Source organism: Watersipora subatra, chromosome 2 (genome assembly GCF_963576615.1).
Source record: "Watersipora subatra chromosome 2, tzWatSuba1.1, whole genome shotgun sequence".
Taxonomy (NCBI): Eukaryota; Metazoa; Bryozoa; class Gymnolaemata; order Cheilostomatida; family Watersiporidae; genus Watersipora; species Watersipora subatra.
In genome coordinates, this window is record NC_088709.1 from 24171592 (window position 1) to 24193080 (window position 21489).

General features: G+C 34.1%; 1 protein-coding gene across 1 annotated transcript in view; it reads left to right on the top strand.

Moving 5' to 3' along the window:
• LOC137388079 (aldo-keto reductase family 1 member A1-A-like) overlaps positions 1-4601 on the top strand; it is a 30853-nt gene extending 26252 nt beyond the window's left edge. The window contains exon 9 of the mRNA XM_068074593.1: positions 4526-4601. Within this exon, the coding sequence (XP_067930694.1) occupies positions 4526-4601 (76 nt within the window). The remainder of the gene's footprint in view (positions 1-4525) is intronic.
• The last annotated feature ends 16888 nt before the right edge of the window (positions 4602-21489 follow it).

Genomic DNA, 21489 nt, shown 5'->3' on the forward strand with positions numbered 1-21489 from the left:
ATTTCAGTACTTCTACGTTAATTACAGAAACCTTCGGCAATTCGACAATGCTATAGACTGGTGAAATGTGCTCGTTATTTTTTTGTGAAATGCGCACGACTTAATGGTTCTATTCTCTGTCGCTCGGCGTTTCAATTGCCGGTCTTAATTTTGATAAAAGTAAAGCTTGGCAAGTTTTAATAACGATTTTCGGCCAAATTAATCTGTCTATTTGTGTATAATCCATTCAGATGGACGAGTTTTAAGATACTGTCGACACTTTTCAAAGACTTGGTAATATATTTAAACAGGTTTATATGTGTTTTGTGTCGTTATTATACTTAAACGACTCCACAGAAAAATGGTTAAATTTGTTGATGAGATTTCGGTACAATGGTTTGCGACGTTGCTGATGAATAATTTTCGTGAGTTGTGTGCACATGCATTTATCATAAAACTCAAACATTCGCTCCGCTCGTTTGGTCGTGGGATGAATGCTTGTTAATGGCAGCTGACTGATCATAATTGTGACAATATTTAGCAACTATATTTATTTGACAACAAAATGAAACCAGCAGATCGGTAAAATAACCAAAAATGTTAATGAAGATAAAACCATTGAAGAATTTTGGCCTTCCATGATTCATCCATATCCTCAGACAGCCAAACACGCCCTTCGAACTCTGCTACCATTTGTGTCTACATAATTATGCGAGTCCGCTTTCTCCTTCATGGCTGTTCTCAAATCGAAACAATGAAACCGACTGGGACTTTGTCAACCATTTCCCCAAAGATTGAGAATTTGGTGAAAAACAAGAAGTATTTTCGTCTATATCACTAACAAACTGAAAATTAACAGTCAAAGCAATTTGGTATAGCATTGCTTTATGTAAGTGAATAAAGAGAAAAATGTCAAATCTATTGACTCTTACATGTATATTATTCTAATTTATAATGTACGCCAATTTAAAATGCATTGTTATAAACAACATATTATGGTGTTTATAAAGGGGTCCCTGACTTTGAGATAAAGATCTCAGGGGGTCCACGGCTCCAAGGTAGTTGGAAACCACTGGACTAGATGAAGTTTAAACTACCTTGGTACGGCGAACATAATTTTGCAGTATTATTTAATGTAAAAATTGTTGCACTTTAATTTTAATCTCTATTTATATTCTTTTAACAATCACTTTACAAACTACAAAAATAGTAAAATCTTTAAACAATGTGTTTTGGATGTTAAAGTAAAAAATTAAATATTTGCTCAATTTTCACATCAGAGGTTTGACTGTATAAAAAGTTTGACTGTATAAAAAGTTTGACTATACAAAAGGTTTGACGGCCCAAAAGGTCTGACTATACAAAAGGTCTGACTATACAAAGGTTTGACTATACAAAAGGTCTGACTATACAAAAGGTCTGACTATACAAAAGTTTGACTATACAAAAGGTCTGACTATACAAAAGGTCTGACTATACAAAAGGTTTGACGGCCCAAAAGGTCTGACTATACAAAAGGTCTGACTATACAAAAGGTCTGACTATACAAAAGGTCTGACTATACAAAAGTTTGACTATACAAAAGGTCTGACTATACAAAAGGTCTGACTATACAAAAGGTTTGTCGGCCCAAAAGGTCTGACTATACAAAAGGTCTGACTATACAAAAGGTCTGACTATACAAAAGTTTGACTATACAAAAGGTCTGACTATACAAAAGGTCTGACTATACAAAAGGTCTGACTATACAAAAGGTCTGACTATACAAAAGGTCTGACTATACAAAAGGTCTGACTATACAAAAGGTCTGACTATACAAAAGGTCTGACTATACAAAAGGTCTGACTATACAAAAGGTCTAACTATACAAAAGGTCTGACTATACAAAAGGTCTGACTACACAGAAGGTCTGACTATACAGAAGGTCTGACTATACAAAAGGTCTGACTATACAAAAGGTTTGACGGCCCAAAAGGTCTGACTATACAAAAGGTCTGACTATACAAAAGGTCTGACTATACAAAAGGTCTGACTATACAAAAGGTCTGACTATACAAAAGGTCTGACTACACAGAAGGTCTGACTATACAGAAGGTCTGACTATACAAAAGGTCTGACTATACAAAAGGTTTGACGGCCCAAAAGGTCCGACTATACAAAAGGTCTGACTATACAAAAGGTCTGACTATACAAAAGGTCTGACTATACAAAAGGTCTGACTATACAAAAGGTTTGACGGTCCAAAAGGTCTGACTATACAGAAAGTCTGACTATACAGAAGGTCTGATTATACAAAAGGTCTGACTATACAGAAGGTCTGACTATACAGAAGGTCTGACTATACAAAAGGTTTGACGGTCCAAAAGGTCTGACTATACAGAAGGTCTGACTATACAAAAGGTCTGACTATACAAAAGGTCTGACTATACAGAAAGTCTGACTATACAAAAGGTCTGACTATACAGAAGGTCTGACTATACAAAAGGTCTGACTATACAAAAGGTCTGACTATACAAAAGGTCTGACTATACAAAAGGTCTGACTATACAAAAGGTCTGGCTATACAAAAGGTCTGACTATACAAAAGGTCTGACTATACAAAAGGTCTGACTATACAAAAGGTCTGACTATACAAAAGGTCTGACTATACAAAAGGTCTGACTATACAAAAGGTTTGACGGCCCAAAAGGTCTGACTATACAAAAGGTCTGACTATACAAAAGGTCTGATTATACAGAAGGTCTGACTATACAAAAGGTCTGACTATACAAAAAGTCTGACTATACAAAAGGTCTGACTATACAGAAGGTCTGACTATACAAAAGGTCTGACTATACAAAAGGTCTGACTATACAGAAGGTCTGACTATACAAAAGGTCTGACTATACAAAAGGTCTGATTATACAAAAGGTCTGACTATACAAAAGGTCTGACTATACAGAAGGTCTGACTATACAAAAGGTCTGACTATACAAAAGGTCTGACTATACAAAAGGTCTGACTATACAGAAGGTCTGACTATACAAAAGGTCTGACTATACAAAAGGTCTGACTATACAAAAGGTCTGACTATACAAAAGGTCTGACTATACAGAAGGTCTGACTATACAAAAGGTCTGACTATACAAAAGGTCTGACTATACAAAAGGTCTGACTATACAAAAGGTCTGACTATACAGAAGGTCTGACTATACAAAAGGTCTGACTATACAAAAGGTCTGACTATACAAAAGGTCTGACTATACAAAAGGTCTGACTATACAAAAGGTTTGACGGTCCAAAAGGTTTGACTGTACAAAAGGTCTGACTGCAAAAGAGGGTTATTAATAAAACTGTTATCTATAAAGTTTCTAAGCAATCAACTGCATCAGTTTAAAATCAGCACATTTGTGAAAAAAAACCTTTACTATAATGAGAGCTGTGTTTGTCCTTCTGTCTGCTTAAAACCACACTGAAAATGTTAAGGAAAAAGATTGCCTTGCACAAGAATCAAACTCGCGTGTTCCATTTAGCAGCCAGGCGCTTTATTAGTCAGGCATTACCAACTGCTCCACTCGACCATGTGGCCAAAATATAGAACAATTTTACACTTAGTTATTACATCTGATGATCTCTCATGGCGCTTGAAGCTGCTTCTGTCTGTTTGTCTGGTGATGGTTAGATATTGGCAAAAAAAAGTTGCATTGTACAGGGTTTGAACTCACAACTTTCAGCATGAGAGACCATCACTCCAATAACTGTGTATGAACTGATAAGCTATTTACGAATGGTTGTGCAAATAGTTATTATCTATGCTTTATCAGCACACCTGATGATCTCTCATGGCACACTAAGCTGCCAGGCTGCTAGTAACAATATTAATTAGAGTTGTTTAAAATTAACAAAATAAGTAATGCTTGGTGCCTGTGTACTTTATATATTTTATAGATCTTGTTGCCTCATGCGGCATAAGGTTGTATCAAATTTTGTTGTTTTATGACGAAAGTTGTCCTGTTTTATACAAAAAGTTCTGGGACAATGTTAAGATAAACACACCTTTTGACTGAATGGTACAAAAAGTGGCAGCCCTTTAAATTTTAGACCAAAGAAGCACACCATTGATGAGATTATTAAGAAGTAGGTGCCAAACTATAATCAGAGCCGGGAAAATATTGTTAGACGCTAAGCAACTAGAAATGTCAAGTTTTTGCTCTAGAGAAAGCAACTCCAAAGTATTATGTAGTTCCTCACTTTATCCTTTAAACATGAAGCTTCTATACTGAGTGAAGTTTTAGTTAAGAACATATTATAATTGATTATCAGAAATCAGAAATATCAGAAATTTAAATAATTTCAAAGTTTTAAATTTTTTCAAGCAGGCAGATATTTCTATCCGTGCAATTTACGCCTTTGTGTTCTTTGTTTAATCTTTGTTATTAATGTTGTGAACAGCCTCTCTAAATATTGCTTCTTTAAAATACAAAAGCCAAGACAACAACATTGCTTAGGGCTAAATAATCCATAGAGATATTTTATGGGTTTAGCACGTTTGTTTTCTTTATTGCAGTTTCCATCATCCTTTCTTCCCTTTCCCAGAGATAAAGGATTCATGTGATTTTCAAGATGTCAACAAAGACCTCTAAATGTTTGATGATTACCGCTGGCCAATCATAAGCCACACAGAGCAGAATGATCAAATTATACGCAACATTCCTAGTTTGAGATGAGCGGAGTTGTCTTTCCAATGTATTCTGGCAAACTAAATATCATTAGAAATGGTATTTTCAGCTTACAGACTCATCTTTGATTTTAGAATAAAACGATTATAGCTGTACAATGTTTGCTTGGGTAATGTGGTGCTTGTCCATATACGAAGTTCTCTAAACATAAAGAATAGTCAGCGCAAAGCAATAGTAACCAAAGTCAGATTTAACTAGTTCCACCAGATTGAATGCACATTTTGTTTATATTAATTAACCTAAGGACCCACTATGAGCAATGTTTGATAACCCATATGGTATCAGCCTAAACTTCTATGAACCACTCTGTTATACTAGCTTGCTTATTCATGATTGAACAGAAGATCAACCTTTTCTGTCTTTCCAAGGCTTTTGGCTGTTAGCAATTAGGTTTGGTGCATGAAACTATATACATGTATCTAGTAAACTATATACATGTATCTAGTAAACTATATACATGTATCTAGTAAACTATATACATGTATCTAGTAAACTCTTTACGTTTTGCTCTTTCTAATCAAGCTAAAATTACTAATATCAATCAAAAACTGTAAATTTCAAGACAACTTTGTTTTAGGCTAGAAAATAACCTTTTACTTACCATTATTGAGCTAGAAATCCACTATGAGTTTTATAATCATCCTTTAAAAATTTTCCTTTTCTTTTTTTGTTTCTTTGTTTGAATGCCTAATAAATATGTTTTACACGGTAGCTCATTTCACTAGCCTGAAACATAAATCTCTCTGGAAATCGCAATGCTTCATCACTGCTTGTATTGAACAGCAAAAATCCACTGAATGATTTAATATTGACAAGTTGTACTGACATCTAATGTGGCTATCCTTGTACAGCAACTACAAATGTATAGCATTAGCTTCCTTAACCTGCATTGGTTCAAATGATCTAGATTATTGCATATCTCATTGTGAGAGACATAACATTTTAGTATGCTTTGGACTCCTACGAGTTAGGGTGAGCAATTGCTTAGATATCAGGAAGTCAAATTCCAATCATTTCCCTTTCACAATTTAAAGAGAATTATGGTAGGTTTTGGATTGATTGAATTAAATAGTGATTTTTGATAACACAGTTGGGTATTTTTTATTCTTAGGTTATGTTAATCAAAACCATGCCTATAAAAAACACATTCAAGCTACATTAAAAATCTTTTATTGAATTCATTTGAAGATTTTCAATAGAGTACTTACCACGTCTATCACACATCACAGCTAGTGGGGAAGATAACTCCCAGTTTATAAATATGTGTGAGACTAAAATGCTTACCGCTTACTTTACTCCAGAATTTTCCATTTTCCTGTTTCCATTATTATGAAGTACAATATTTTTAAGATGCACATGGAAAACCTGAAAAAACCTTTAAAAATTCAATCTCACCTGATCATAGATAAAGAATAATCATTAAAAACATGCTTTCTGTAGTACCAAGTAACAAATGTCTTTGAAATTCAATGTTTCACAACCAAACCTAGTTGAATCCAAGTAGACTATTGCTTCTGAAACATGCTTCTTGGCAGAGTGTTATCAGTCTACCACTATCACTGACAGCATACAACAGCACCAAGTCAACAAGGGCCTTTGAGAGATCACCTATAGTGGTGCCTGTACAAGTGAACTGATTTTAGCCGTGGTTTATGGTCAAGAAGAGAGGCACTTTAACTGAAATTGAAATTGTTTAGTTGAACAGCTGCAAGCAGACTGAAACAAGGATCTATGTACATCATAATGATACTGATATCTTGATTTCTACCATGCTAGCCATCCTATGATATACAAGTATTGATTATTACTTATTGTTAAAAGAATTGTATGGCATCAAATGATTTATTGGAGAAGAATGCAACATAGTGGTTGATTTTGTGATAAACATTTGTTGTAGAACAAGCTCTTTATCATCTTAATTTAACAAGCTTTAAAATCTAATTTTAACTAAACATCAACATAACCATAATGAAACAAAAGTTATATTTTAATAATGCAATACAAAATGGAAGGTCTCGTGAGTGACTCCTGCAAGAGAGCTGATACTAGCAGCAAGTTTACTATACATCGTGCAGTTTCTATCGAGTTGGAATGTGACAAAACAGAAAAACTATTTCTGATTGAAGTATTTTACACCCATTTTTTTAATTAATCTCTAAATCAGTGAGAGTTCATAAACATGCAGTCTGTCATTGTGCCAACTCAGAGTGAATTGTGCTGTCACCAATAGCTGGTAAAAGGATGTTTTAACTACTACGATGATGAAATGTACAAACTACAAGCTTGAAAACAACAATTGTTGTTACTTTAAAACAAGTAATTGGTTTTAAAATGACAGCAGATTAACCAAGGCTATATATTGTAGTAGACTGCAAAAAAAACCTTAGTCATGGGAATACACCATTTTTACAAGAGGATTTCAAATAAGCAGTGTGAACCATCACAACAACACTATTTTTAAAACACTAAACATGAGAACATATATTTCGAAATTCAGAAACAAACAAAAAATGAGATGATGTAGTGTCAATAATGATGCCAGTTTTTGCAACGATCTTAGCCTATCAGGTGAACTAAACCAGCGACTCTCTAGATTGGAAATCTAGCTTTGCGTGGATCCAGCTCAGGTGCTGATAACTCCAGTGCAATAGCTGGAGTTTTGTTTACTTCATCAGTGTTCATCCACGACGTTTTTAGCTTGCAATATAAGATTGATTTTTGCCAGCAAACAGGGTTTGGCTGGGCTTGTGTGTATGCTTTTGATTTAACAATAAATGCTTGCTTGATGGACTTCTAACAGCTGCCGTCTAGTGGGAATGTTGCCTCCATTGATACTATTTGCTTCTGAACATATTGAGCGGTGGTGAAGTCTGTATAGGATGCCTGATTCATATTCAAAGCTAAATTTTTCTTTTCAGAGTTTTCCTGAGTTCACTAACACTGCATGTAATCTTTTGCCAAATTCTTGGGACGTTTCACAAATCTCTCTGTCGGTGGAAGCCTAGACTGTCTAGCCAGAAGCCCTTCTCTGTTGTACTGTGTTTTTTTGTCTCTTCTCTCCTTGGGTTTTTCTGGTTTCCCTAGTCTCTAGGTAATCTAGTTCACCAATGAGAAGACTTTATGATTTACTGAGTTTGCAGTTGAGTTTGTATCAGCCCTTATAGAGGGCTTCATGCGCTGCCCTTATCTCCCGTTCTTTGGAGTCTTCTTCTCTCGCAATATAAGTATGAAGTATGTCAGAGCTGCTATTGTCAAAAGCCTTCAACTTGTTTTAGATTTCGTTAAAATTTTATACCGGCTTCAAAGGTCAGAAGATCTGTAATATACATGTAAAAATACATTGTGTTTTATTAGATATTTTCCTTCCAACTAACAAAATTATTGATGTAGGGTGAATAATGTAAAGATTACATCTGACTAGATGTTTTATATTAGTACTATATAGTGAGAAAATGGCTATACAAGTTCAATATTTAGTTAAAGCTATAATTTAATCAATCATAACAGCTACATGCGCAAATTGAAAGAATCTCGGAGTTTTCCTCTCTCAGATTTTGGTAACAAAACGCCAACTGTGCCCCTGTGTGCGATATCACTTTATTATCAGCTTCAAAATATAGTAACCATAATGTCTTCACCAATTTGTTAAGCTAAAGGCCAAAAACTGTACTAATTTAATTTTTGTTTACAAAGACACTATTCCAAATCAATTTTGAAAATAATCTGCTTACATTACGGTTGCCTTGAGACAATCCATGGAGTGAATTAGCTCTTCGCCTTCAGCTATGGCAGCCGATATCTCACTTTTTGTATCAAAGGCGGCATTCCAGAATGCCGTATCAGACACAGAGAGGGACAACTCTTCCTCTGACATGGTAGTGGTACTAAAACAATACTAGAGACATTAAGGAGCATCAGTAGCATATATGACTACGTATCAGCGCACACTGCCACGTTTTTCGCTCACCGCTAAATCGGGATGAGTGAAATATTTTTCAAAATATAAAACTTGTCCTGGAACTTTTGAATCGACGTTCATATTTTCTTTAGGCCTTCATATACGCACACAAAAATTACGCAAAAAAGCAGAAAATTTTTTGTTCAATTAAAACCATTTTCTAAATAATTTGAATTGTTTTTAACCCCATAACAGCAGCTGTAATGTATCAAAGTGAGTCTAGTATTAACAACTGGTGCACAAGCTCTTCAACATCTCAAGTTAAAAATGGCTGCAAAACAGCAAGTTGATGTCTCAGTGTGTTGGTGATTTGTGAGTACACGCTTTTTCATTATAATTAACTCACAACCAACAAGTTATAGTTTATATTTTTTGTAATACCAGCTCCTTTCATGGTTTAATCATGAATTTCTATATAATTTGCAAGCTAACCATAATAATTTTGCAAGGTTCAAATTGCAACGTGTAGGCAGTGGTGAATTTTCTCTCTATTGTGATCTAAAGTTTCAAGGACAACCAAATTATAAAAGCAATACAGAGATGTAGCAATTCTTACCTGTCGGCAATGTCTTCCGTCTGAGCAGCAACAGAAGTAATATTAGTATCTGTCTGCATACCTATAGAGGTGAAGATTTTTTGAGAAGTTTGCGAGGATTGGTCGACCTTTTCCCCGTTATCAGTCATGCAGACTGCATCAACATAATTTCTATAGCAGAGAAAAATCTATGAAAGTATCATAAAGTGTAAAGCAGTACCAAATTTAATTGACAATTTGCTATTAGAGATTAACTGGACTAGATTATACTCAGATTTAGAACTGATACCTACTGACCTGTGCTAATTTTACTGACTGCTATTTTCACATATACACTCACTCTCCTTTTCTTTTTCTAAAGAGCCATATTCCAGCGGTGGCCATGGTTGCTGTTATTTTTGCTCCAATTAAATATTTGGTAGCCATATCTACAATTATTGATACAGTGACTATAACTTATGCAATACATTGGTTTGATGCCGCAGTGCCAAGGATGACTTCTCAGTTGGTTCAAGACGCAAGTAAATAGTGTAGCTGTTCATAGGTGTCTCCTTAATATCGCTTGTATTATATGAAATAATGTAATAGTATTATATAGGATAATATTACTTTATTATATAGAATAATATGCGATAACCCTCTCTTGCTTGTCTTGGATCTGTGATAACTTTGCTTTCAAGGCTAAGGCACTAGTGTCAGTGTCAAGAATAAAAAGATGGCTGTAAACTAGGTAGGCAAGTATGAGTGATGTCACAATGCATTGCCATAGCGTAGCCTATCAAATGCTTACTGACATTCCTCAGCTCAACTGAGGGTCATACTCTTGGATCAGATTTGGGTGAGTGGGTAGCTACTTTTGAGTATTCTTCAATAAATCGACTGTATTAAACCAGGCATATTAAATGGTGAGTAACGCTGGTTCGTTTCAAATCAAACTTGGTAATACTAAACATATTTTGAAGCTTGGTTAACATGTGTCTAGCTTTCTGTCAATCTTGTACTTCTACTCCACTTTTTTTGAATAATTTTTCTAGGGCATCAGGTAAATTTCCGCAGTGTTAAATTTTAGCGAGCTGTATTCTTGATAGTGTTGGCCGTCAAATTGAATATCCTCATACAAAGCTTTTTGTTTTGCGTTGTGTAAAGACGAGGCTACTCATCTCTGTGGTGGGTTGCAAAATTCGATTTCTCTTTTTAATGAGAGCGAGTTGTCCATTCCTTCTTTAGTTTAGCTATCCCAGTGCCAACAGTTCAGACAAAGTGATATTTTGACAGTTTATAAGGTTTGAACACCAACCTGTATGAGTCCTTTGTACTGGTCATAGTGTTGGATTACTTCTCTGCTAGAGTAATGCTGTGCCTTTTTAAAAATCTACTCTACACTCCTCTGGGAAAAAGTCTAACCCAATAAGAATATAAATTTTCATTCAAGTTTACCACAAGAAACTGATGCTCGAATGATTACTTGCCGAATCAGATGGTGACAGATGGTAATTCCTCTAATGGTATTGGTTTAGCTGGGCTTACGTGTTACCCATTGGTTTGGCTAAAATGCTTGTTGGTACAATGGACTTCTAACACCCGCTGTTTTGTAAGAATGCTGTCTTCAACAATCTTGCTTGCTCCTGAACATATTAAGTAGTGAATTCTGTACTGGACGTCTGATTAATACCCATGTGTAAATTTCCTGGGATACCTGTATTGTTTTACAAACCTCTGTGTCAGTGGAAACCTACACTTGTTTAGTCTGCCTTTCTTTTTTGCACCGCTAACACCGTCTGGCTTCTTGTCTCTCCTCACATCATGGAATTTACTCCGTTCTAACTGGTTTCTGGGTGACCTGGTTAACTAATGACACAACTTATTTCAAGATTTTATGAGTTTTAAATTGAGTTTGTCTCAGTATGCTGTACATGCCTTTATGTGTTGTTTTTATCCTCTCCTGTTTATTAGAGTCTCATTCCCTTGCTATACGGAGTATGCTAGAGACGCTGTTGTCAAAATACTTTAACTTGTTCTGAATTTTTTGGAATATTTTGGCTGATTTTAAGGTCATTGCTTATCTGATTAGATGGTTTAGCGGCCACAACTCAAAAACTTTTCAATTGCTATCTTTTCTCTCTCTTGGTTGCTCGATAAGTGTGCATTTCTTATAACTTTTTTAAGTTGACTTGTGAGAGCGTAGATGCCTTCTCCTGAATATAGGGTATCTTCTTTAAAAGTTGGCATGACTACCATTTTTAAAGAAGAACTTTGGTTTCTTATCCTCATATTTCTTTTTGGAATTGCATCCCCTTGTCCTTGTAACCTTCCACCGAGTCTTTCCTCTGCTCCATCTCCTTATATGGCAAATTTGAATTTTAGGCTTTTCTCTGTTTTATTCATGCAATTTGTTGTGATTTGCTATCTCCTGACAACTATCTAAGAATTTGGTCACAGCTGATGAGCTAGCTGACCCAAAAAAATGATGAAATCCTTTTTTGGTATGACAGTCTTTTTATTTGAATTTTTTAGAAAGCTATTTAAAATTATAATAATCACCTAACTGCCTGCACCGAACTCTCAAAGCTTACTTTTCATTATTTGTTTATTATGGTATTTTTTCTCTGCTGATATTAGGTTGACAATTTGTCCACTCTTAATTGTTCAAATTATTTTTTATGCTGGAAATGTTTTTTTGCTTTACATCTGACAAGCCTTTTTTGATAATTTGAAACACGACTATGTCCCACATCTGAAATCCTTTATTTTAATTTTGGTCACAATCGTTCTTGTCTGGATTGGGATTTAAACAGCAGAAACATTGCAATCACCTACTGTTTGCGGGTAAATCCAGTCCTTCAGGAGGTTTTTCAAGTTAGGCCAATGGCTGTAATTACCTCTGAAAGTGTTGCCATCTTTTGTGCATTAGCTCAGTTTGCCACGCTGGACTCTCCACCCTCACCGTTTGTTTGTTTTGTTTTTAAGAGCAAAAGCTCGGTCTGTCTTTATTAAACGACCAGAGTGATTGCTTTTATCTTAAAGTCTTAATTCTAACTTTAAACCCAATAATATTCTTTCACAGGCATCAATAAATGAATCAATATATTGATTCATTAATTATTACAGCTCACAACAAATTTTTTGTAGTCATATATACAATTATTGATAAAGTGGTTATAACCTTATCAATACATTTTTTGTGAAAACTTTTTCCAATTCAGCTGCATACTTGTGTCCAGCTCACTCTTGTGTTATATCAGAAGCAATTTATGCATGAACATTTAGAATTTAAGTGCATCAAGCTTACCAAAAGTTTTTATCTCAATAAAATCTCTTTAGAAATAAGTTATATTTATTAACTAAGATAATGAATAAGTCATATTTAAATAAGTAAAAGTGAATTTTTTTTTGTTTACTTGATATAAAGTTGTATAATGTCAGGCATATCAATATATTGCTTGACAGAGAACTTGTATTTGCATCGGTGTGTATTGCTCACTTACCACTAGGCCTACTATTTGATTAGTTGGTTTGGGATGACTGTGGAGTTTTACATCTCTCTGCTCCGCCACTATTTAGACTCTAACGTCATGCATCATCATGTTCATCATCTATATTGTCGACTTTATTCTAAAATATTTGATTATGTTATAAATGATATACATTAAAATATTAAAATTGAAGTGACCCAGCATTCAAAGGTTTTAAATTACATCATAAAAACTATGCTTTCTTTGTGAACAAGTTTGCACTTTATTCGTTTACTTTTTATTTCTGATGTGTTGAAGTTTACCAGTGCTAGCAGAGGAGTCGATAAAAATAGCAATGTTTCCTAGAAGGACTGTTTAGTTCACTCTTGGAGGGTAATAAATAACAAATAAGGTGCAGGTTTACCTTCTCAGCATCACACCTGGAGTCTTACTTGTGTGCAGATGCAGCAGTTGGATTTAGGTAGTTTCCGCTTTTGTTAGTAACAGAGAATTCCATATCATTCGAATAGATTGTAATGTCAGTGCTTGGATTTAAAAGTTTATTAAATGCCTTTAATTAGTTTGATCAAATACATGTACAGAAATACCTTGAAATATGAGTTGAATGCATTCTGAAGCCATGCTCGTATGTCAATTCTCTTGTATCTTGAATAGATTTTCCTTATATAAAATAATTAAATACAAATTAATCTGTTCCACCTTTTGAAAACATCACCAAAAAGCAGGATATGACAATGGGAAAACCTGTTTTTAATTTACCACCTACACTCGCAAAGTAACAAATACCTATCCCATGGTTATGATCTGCAACAATAGCATGTAACACTGTTATGTACAGTACTGTATGGAGCTCGTACCTTCAAGACAGACAGTAACTGTTAACAGCGGTGTGAGAGACACATGGCAGCAACTCATTCCTTATGCTACACTTTTATGGTACTACGTAACATCACATAAACTTTATAAATAAGTTTAATTTATATGAGTTTAGCTTACTATACATGCACAAGTAAGAATAGGTGTTGGTTTTATGTTATACTGAACTTGACTCTAATTTTGTTTTCATTTTCAGTTTTTACGTTTCTTCTTTTTATTGCTTAGCTTTTTTGCCTCACTTTCACCTTCACTTGTAGCTGACCTTTTTAAAACCTTTTTCAAGTTGATTCGATAAAACTGACCAAGCAAAGCTGCTCCCGTAAGCGGCCTCTCGCATACGAGGTCACGTAACGACCACACCGAGAACAGTCTTGTATCTCAAATTTGTCTCGTATCTGAAGGCAAAAATCTGCTCAGAATTTTCCTCGTATCTCAAATTTTTTGTATGTTAGGACACTTGTATGTTGAGGCATGACAGCATGTGTTGATAGTTTTGAGGTTAGTTGCTATTGTTGACAGTATTACTAAAAATATATTTGCATGTGTATGACTTTAAAACTAAATGTTTCCGTTCAACATCTCCATGCTATGGTCAACTTAATTAGGATACAGCACATACTGATACATCTATGTATGATCATTTCTCGATGACACCTACACAACATTTATATTTTTATATATGGTGTTTCAGCAAACTACAATTGCATCAACATTTGGCCCCTGACATACCTACCTGTGATTATAAGAGCCACAGTGTTAAAGTTCTGTGAAACAGCAGATCGGTTACTTTTCTAGCTAGACAGTGTTTGAGACATGTCAATTTTCAGTGTTCAATCCTTCCTGGCAGTTGCAAAACTGAAATTTTGACTAAGATGTGCTGCTGGAGTATCTACTAAAAGTAAATGCAATCTGAAAACTTTTACTTTCATTGTTGTGGTATTAACTTTCTTTACGGGTTGGTTAATAAGGGATTTTCATAGCCAATGTTGTTGATATCAGTGGCAGCATATAAGTATATATACAGTTGTGGCTGAAAGTATGAGCGCACCATCATTTTGTGACATAAATTGCATTTTTGCTACTTTAGTGTTCCTCTGTTTCACCCAAATTATGTACATATCAAATAATCCCTCAGTAGTTGGTGATGTTTTCTTTAAAAAATACAAAAACTCTTTACATAACCATAGCGATACTTGCGTGTTATCACAGATGTCTCTCTGCATGGCTGTGTTTTGCACAATTTTATTTTCTGAATAAAGAAGCATACAATGTCATATTGCTACATTATGTTGTCAGAGAAACAGCTTCAATTGCTTTGAATATAATAAGTTCTTCAGTTATCCAGCAACTTCTGATCATATACTCAGCATTCCAAGTTGAGTTTACTTGAAACTTCGTAGAAATATAACTTCATTTAATCACCAAAGTTTTGTTGTGTTTTATATGGTTGCTGTTACAATTTATGCTAGCAATTGTAATGTAATTTGTGCATTCTAATTAGTTCATAACAATTCATAACAATAATAATGATAACAAATGACAAAAAAGGTTCAATCTATATTTATACTGTGTGAATATCATGAGCTAATCTTTTGATTAAAATCCACTTTTGACTGTCTCCATGACAACTTTCGACTAAACAAATATTAATGTAGTTCTTGTTTAAAATCATATATTAAGGATTTTTGTGACTGGAAGTTACGCATCTGAAGCATGGAGAATCATATTCTTTTTTACAAGTCATAGTGAATTTAGAACTTCTCTCTTTTAAAGAATTCCAGTTGATTTTACAGTAAAACTGTAAAATCTTTTACTGATTTTACAGTAAAACTGTAGAATCAGTAGAGTTATTCAAACTCATAATAATGTTATGATCATTTAAGCATGTTAATGACCATTCATTGCAGGAAACGTAATTCTAGTTTACAAAAACATTGTTTTACATGAATCTCGTAAATCATCTGCTTACATCAAAGTCATTTTGGAACACTCCACGAACCGCATAAGCTTGCCATCTGCCATTGCTGCTACCGAAATGCCACTTTCTGTGTCAAAAGCAGCATCCCAGAATGCCGCACCAGACACAGAGTGACACCTCTTCCTCATACTCATTGATGGAACTGAAACAAAGATAGAAGCCTAGTAGCTAAGTAGAGTTTGAAATGTCAATCCCATCACTCATTTAGAGGTTTTACGGTAATTTAGATTGAGTCAAATCATTTTTAAATAGTTTGCATTGCTCTCAACCCCATCACAGCAGCTGTAATGTGACAGACTGAGTCCACTACTAACAAGTGGTACGCAAGCTTTTCAGCAACTCAGGTAGAAATGGCAACCAAGCAGCAGCCAGTGTTTCTCGGTGTGTGGGTGATTTGTCAGTACACGCTTTTTCATCAAAACTAACTGGCTACCACCAATATACGCTTTCTATTTTTGCAATATCAGCTCCTTTCATGGCTTTATAATGAATTCCCATACAATTAAAACAAGTTATAGTAATCTTGCAAAGTTATGATTGCATGTGTTTGTAGTGGTGAATGTTTTCTCTATCATGAGCTAAAGTTTTATGAAAACCAAAATATAAAAAACATTATAGAAATATAGCGATTGTTGCCTCTTGTTGGTATCCTCTGTTTGTATAGCTATAAAAGTGAAGTTTTTGCAAGGTTCAAATTACAACATGTATGTAGAGGTTTATGTTTTCTTCAATTTCTTTTTTCTTTAATTCAAGTTGTAAAAAGCATTAGAAGAATATATCGATTCTTAGCTATCGTCAATGTCCTTCTTATGGACAGAAACAGAGGTAATGTTTGTGTCCGTCTGTATAACTATAGAGGTGAAACCATTGCAAAAGGTTTGCGCCAAATTTTTGGCTTCATCTTTTTTCCCCGTCATCAGTCATACAGGTTGCATCAACATAATTTCTATAACAGTGAAAAGCTCTTGGAAAACATTATAAAGTGTAGAGCAACACCAAACTTGATTAACAAATTGCTATTAGAGATAAACTGGACTAGGTTATACTCAAATTTAGAACTGATATGATATACTACAGAGATGTGCAAATTTTACTGACTGCTCTTCTCACATATAAACTTACTCTCCCATTCTTTTTCTAAAGAGCCATATTCCTGCGGAGGCCATCGTTGTCGCTATTATTGTTCCAAATAAACATTTTGCAGCCATATCTACAATCATTGATATAGTGACTATAACTTTAGCAATACATTTTTGTGACAAGTCTTTGTTGTTCAATCGCATGCTTGTGTCGAGCTTATAACTTGATTGGCTCGGAGAAAATTTATGAACTGCAATGAAAAGTGACTCGAGCTTAGCAAAAGTTTCCATCAAAATAAAATCTATTTAAAAATATAGTGTATTTAATTAACTGAGTTAATATAATTTATAATCATATTTAAAGGAGTATAAACCAAATTAGTTTACTATTTATTTTATATAATGTTATATCAGGTTCTCAAGCCTTATACGGTTATGACTGAAGTTAAAATTGTTTCGGCCGACACTGCTCTTTATTTGATGTAGCAGTGAAGCAAAAGTCAATTTTAAGATCGACCTTTTGACCTTTGACTTGTAAATAACTTGTTTATCGCTGCTTAGACATGGCTGGCTTATGGTCAACAAGAGAGGTACTTTAACAATGTTTATTTAAATCATTTCACTGAGGGGCCACATGCAAACTAAAAGATGGATCCATCTAAATTATACGTTTCTAAAGATGCTGACTTTGAACTCACATTTTGACTACCACTGTAGTCTTTCTGTGATATACAAGCATTGATTACTACTGATAATTGATGATATTGGATAGCATCAAATGATTTATTGTTAAGAATGTAACATACTGGTTGGTTTTTGTAGACAACATCTGTTGTAGCACAAGTTTTCTGTTGTGTCAGTTTTAATTTCAGCTGAACAGCATGTTGTTTGTTTGTTTGTTATTTCACTATAATGAAATAACAAATTCTATTTCAATAATAGGATGCAAAATGTTAGGTCATAATTTCAACTAAACAGCAACATAACCATAATGAAACAAAAGTTATATTTTAATAAGACAATACAAAATGTAAGGTCCTGTGAGTGAATATTGAGACAAAGCTGATACTAGCAACAATTTTAATTATATAGCATGCAGTTTCTATTGAGTTGGAATGTGACAAACCAGAAAAACTATTTCTGATTAAAGTATTTTGTGCCCATTGCTCTTGTTTTTCCCCCAAATCAATGAGAGTTCATAAACATGCAATCTGCCGGCATACCAACTCAGAGTAAATTCTGATACCACCAATAACTGGTAATAGGATATTTTAACTACTATGTGATGCTGCAGTGATAAATTATAATTCAACTTTAGTCACAGGAAACTTAATTTTTACAATATTATTTTAAATAAGCAAGATGAACCATCATAACTACGCCATTTTTAGAACACTAGACATGGCAAAATATATTTTCCATTTAAACAATTCATAGATACCTAAACAGAAAGGGAAGTAGAGTCAATAACAGTGTAAATAGGCAAGTAGAATTACGAGTGAAGACATTTCTCTCAGCCTATCAGAAAGTAGAATAATGCAGCAACTCTCTGGATTGGCCATCTAGCTTTATGTAGAATCCATCAGGTTTTATTCATCAGGTTTTATCCGCAACTTCCTTAGCCTTGCAATCTGGAACGTCTCTGCATTTTACGAAGTTGTGTATATTGAGATGTTATATTTATATTCTGTAAAAGGTTCTGTGGTATACATGTAAAAAGACAATGCATTTCAAGACATTTTTCTTTCAACCAACAAAATTATTGATCTACTATATATCTAATATACTAGAGATTACATCTGACTAGATGTTTCACATTTGAGTAGAACAAAGGCTATACAAAGTCAATAGCTAAGTTAAGCTATAATTTAATCTAATCATAACACAGCTACGGGCACGGTTTGAAAAAACTTTAGAGATTTCCTCTCTCAGAGAATGCCAACTGAGTTTGCAACAAAACCAAAGCGTGTCTCCATGTGTCACAGGAATCTATCATGAGTTTCAATAGTTCAAACGTGTAGCCGTAATGTCTTCATCAGTTTGTCTTGCTAATGGCCAGCAACTGTATAAAATTTAGCTCTAGTTCCCAAAGACTCTGTTTCGAGTCAACTTTGTAAATAATTCGCTTACTTCATGGCTGCCTTAATGCAGTCCATAGAGCACATCAACTCCTCATCTCCTATTATGGCAGCTGATATGTCACTCTCTGTGTCAAAGGCAGCATCCCAGAATGCCCCATCTGACACAGAGATACATAAACTACCAACAAATTATAGGTAATATTTTTTATAATATCAGCTCCTTTCCTGGGTTAATCGGGAATTTCCATACAATTTAAAAGCAAACAATAATAATTTTGCAAGGTTCAGATTGCAACGCGTAGGCAGTGGTAAATGTTTTCTCTTGTGAGAGCCAGATTTTCATGGAAAACCAAATTATAAAAGCCTTTCTCGTCTGTCGGCATTGTCCTCATCTGAGCAGCAATAGAGGTAACATTGGTATCTGTCTGTACACTTATAGAGGCAAAGATTCTTTGAGAAGTTTGCGTGAATTGGGCAACTTTTCCCCGTCATCAGTCATGCAGGCTGCATCAACATAATTTTTACAACAGAGAGAAGCTCTATGAAAATATCCTGAAGTGTAGAGCATTACCAAACTTGATGAACAAATTGCTATTAGAGATAAACTGGACTAGGTTATACTCAGATTAGAACTGATATCTACTGACATGTGCAAGTTTTGCTGACTGCTAAATTCCCATATACACTTACCCTCCCTTTCTTTTTCTAAAGATCCATATTCCAGCGGTGGTCATGGTTGCTGTTATTATAGCTCCAAATAAGCGCCTTGCAGCCATATCTACTGCCATTGATACAGGAGCTATAACTTGGCCAATACATTTCTTGTCAAAGTTCTTTTCTATTCAAAGGCATTGTGTCTATATCCTTGCTTACTTTGATTGATAGAAATTTATGAGGTGCAATGGATAATTAACCGAGCTTGTCAAAAGTTTTATCTCATTAAAATCTCTGTAAAAAGATGGTATATTTGCTTAGTTATGATAACTGATAAGTGATATTTAAAAGATAAAAGCTTAATTTGTTTACTGTTTATTTTATATGATGTTATATTCGGTTCTCTCACAGGTCAAAAGTAACATTACTACATGATTTAATCTGATTTGATAATTTCAATGTATATGTGGTGGCAAATGTTTTTTTTTTAAATCAGTAAAATTATACAGGATTATGAAATCTGTTTATTTGTTTACAATTTCTCTTCATAATCATGTTGATGAGACTTTGCTAGCTGTTGGTTATGAGACACAAGGATGGAGAAGGCGTGTCAGTTTACTTTTTATAAAAGAAAGCAGTTCTCATAAGAGTCTGCAAAACATCTCTTTATCAATTGAGAATGGTGAAGCCGCCAATTAAGGTATACTCAGTTTATGTTAACTGATACCTATACTGCATGTTATAACTGTGAGCTGTAACTGCTGCCACACCTAATAGCTGACATGTCATAGATGGTAAATTCTGGTTACGACAGTGATTGTTAGTTTGGCTGATGGAATGTTAGTTGGAGGTGTAGACTGGTTTACAATGTTTAATCTTATCAGGCAATCTCAAGGCTGCGTAGAATGTGGTGGTGAACACACTTCTTATGAATAAATCCTGCATCACCAACTTCAAATTTCTTTTAGGCATTATCAACTTCCTTTTGGTTTAGCATTTGATTCCTCTATTCAACATTAATAATAATAATGTAGGGTACAACAACTCCTAACATAGATCTAGTGGTTAATGTTTGTGTAATGTGAATCTAATCTTTATGAATAGCTAAAAAGATATATGTGAACATGATGATACTAGTGTATTTTAACAGGTTACATTGTATGAGTCTGTAGCGTCACAGTATCTTGGTATGCTGTGTTATCCTGTCATGTTACTTTTTAAAGTGACTATAGGACATTCTGTGCAAGATGCAGTAATGCAATGAAATCTTTGCCAAATTACAAATATAAAAACATTAATCTAAGTTATATTCAGCTATAGAACTGTATCAAGCTGGTATCCCTCATACACTGAGCTGTATTACTTTTAATCGTATTCAGTTGTGTTAAACAACCATTATGAGTCAAGCTCTACAATTGGCATTAATTAGCAATTATAGCATTAATTGAAAATAGCATTAGTCTATCTCTACAGTAGCTTTGGATCAGCAACAGTAACTGCTTCATTGTTATTTGACCACCAGTGCAATCCTTAGGCAGGTATTGCACTGGTGTTACATTAATTTTTTTTGAAATCAACAACTATGTTGAGGCTTCTTTTTTTAAAGTAATTTTCGAACAAAAAAGAAATAAATTTACAAAAAAGAGTGAAAATAATAAAAAAGAAAATGATACCAAAATGCATTTTTAATGAAGGCTTTGCTAAATTTGTTTTTAATTAATGGAACTGGAAGGTTTTATTTTTTATCCATAAGTTAGATCACTGTTATTATTAGATTAGTACATACAGAAAAATCATTACTTGATTCCCTAAATTCCCACCACACTATCATACTTTTTATCTTTAGTGTATGATAAGGTAATATTGTGGGTACCTGCCAGGATGCAACCACAGAAGCTAAGACATTATCTGAATAATTTGACCATTTTAATATTTCTTTTTTCAGAAAAGTATGTCAACTAGTAGAAGTATGTCAACTAATAGAAGTATGTAAATTAATAGAAGTATGTCAATTAATAGAAGTATGTAAATTAATAGAGGTATGTCAACTTATAGAAGTATGTCAACTAATAGAAGTATGTAAATTAATAGAAGTATGTCAACTAATAGAAGTATGTCAACTAATAAAAATATGTCAACTAATAGAAGTATGCAAATT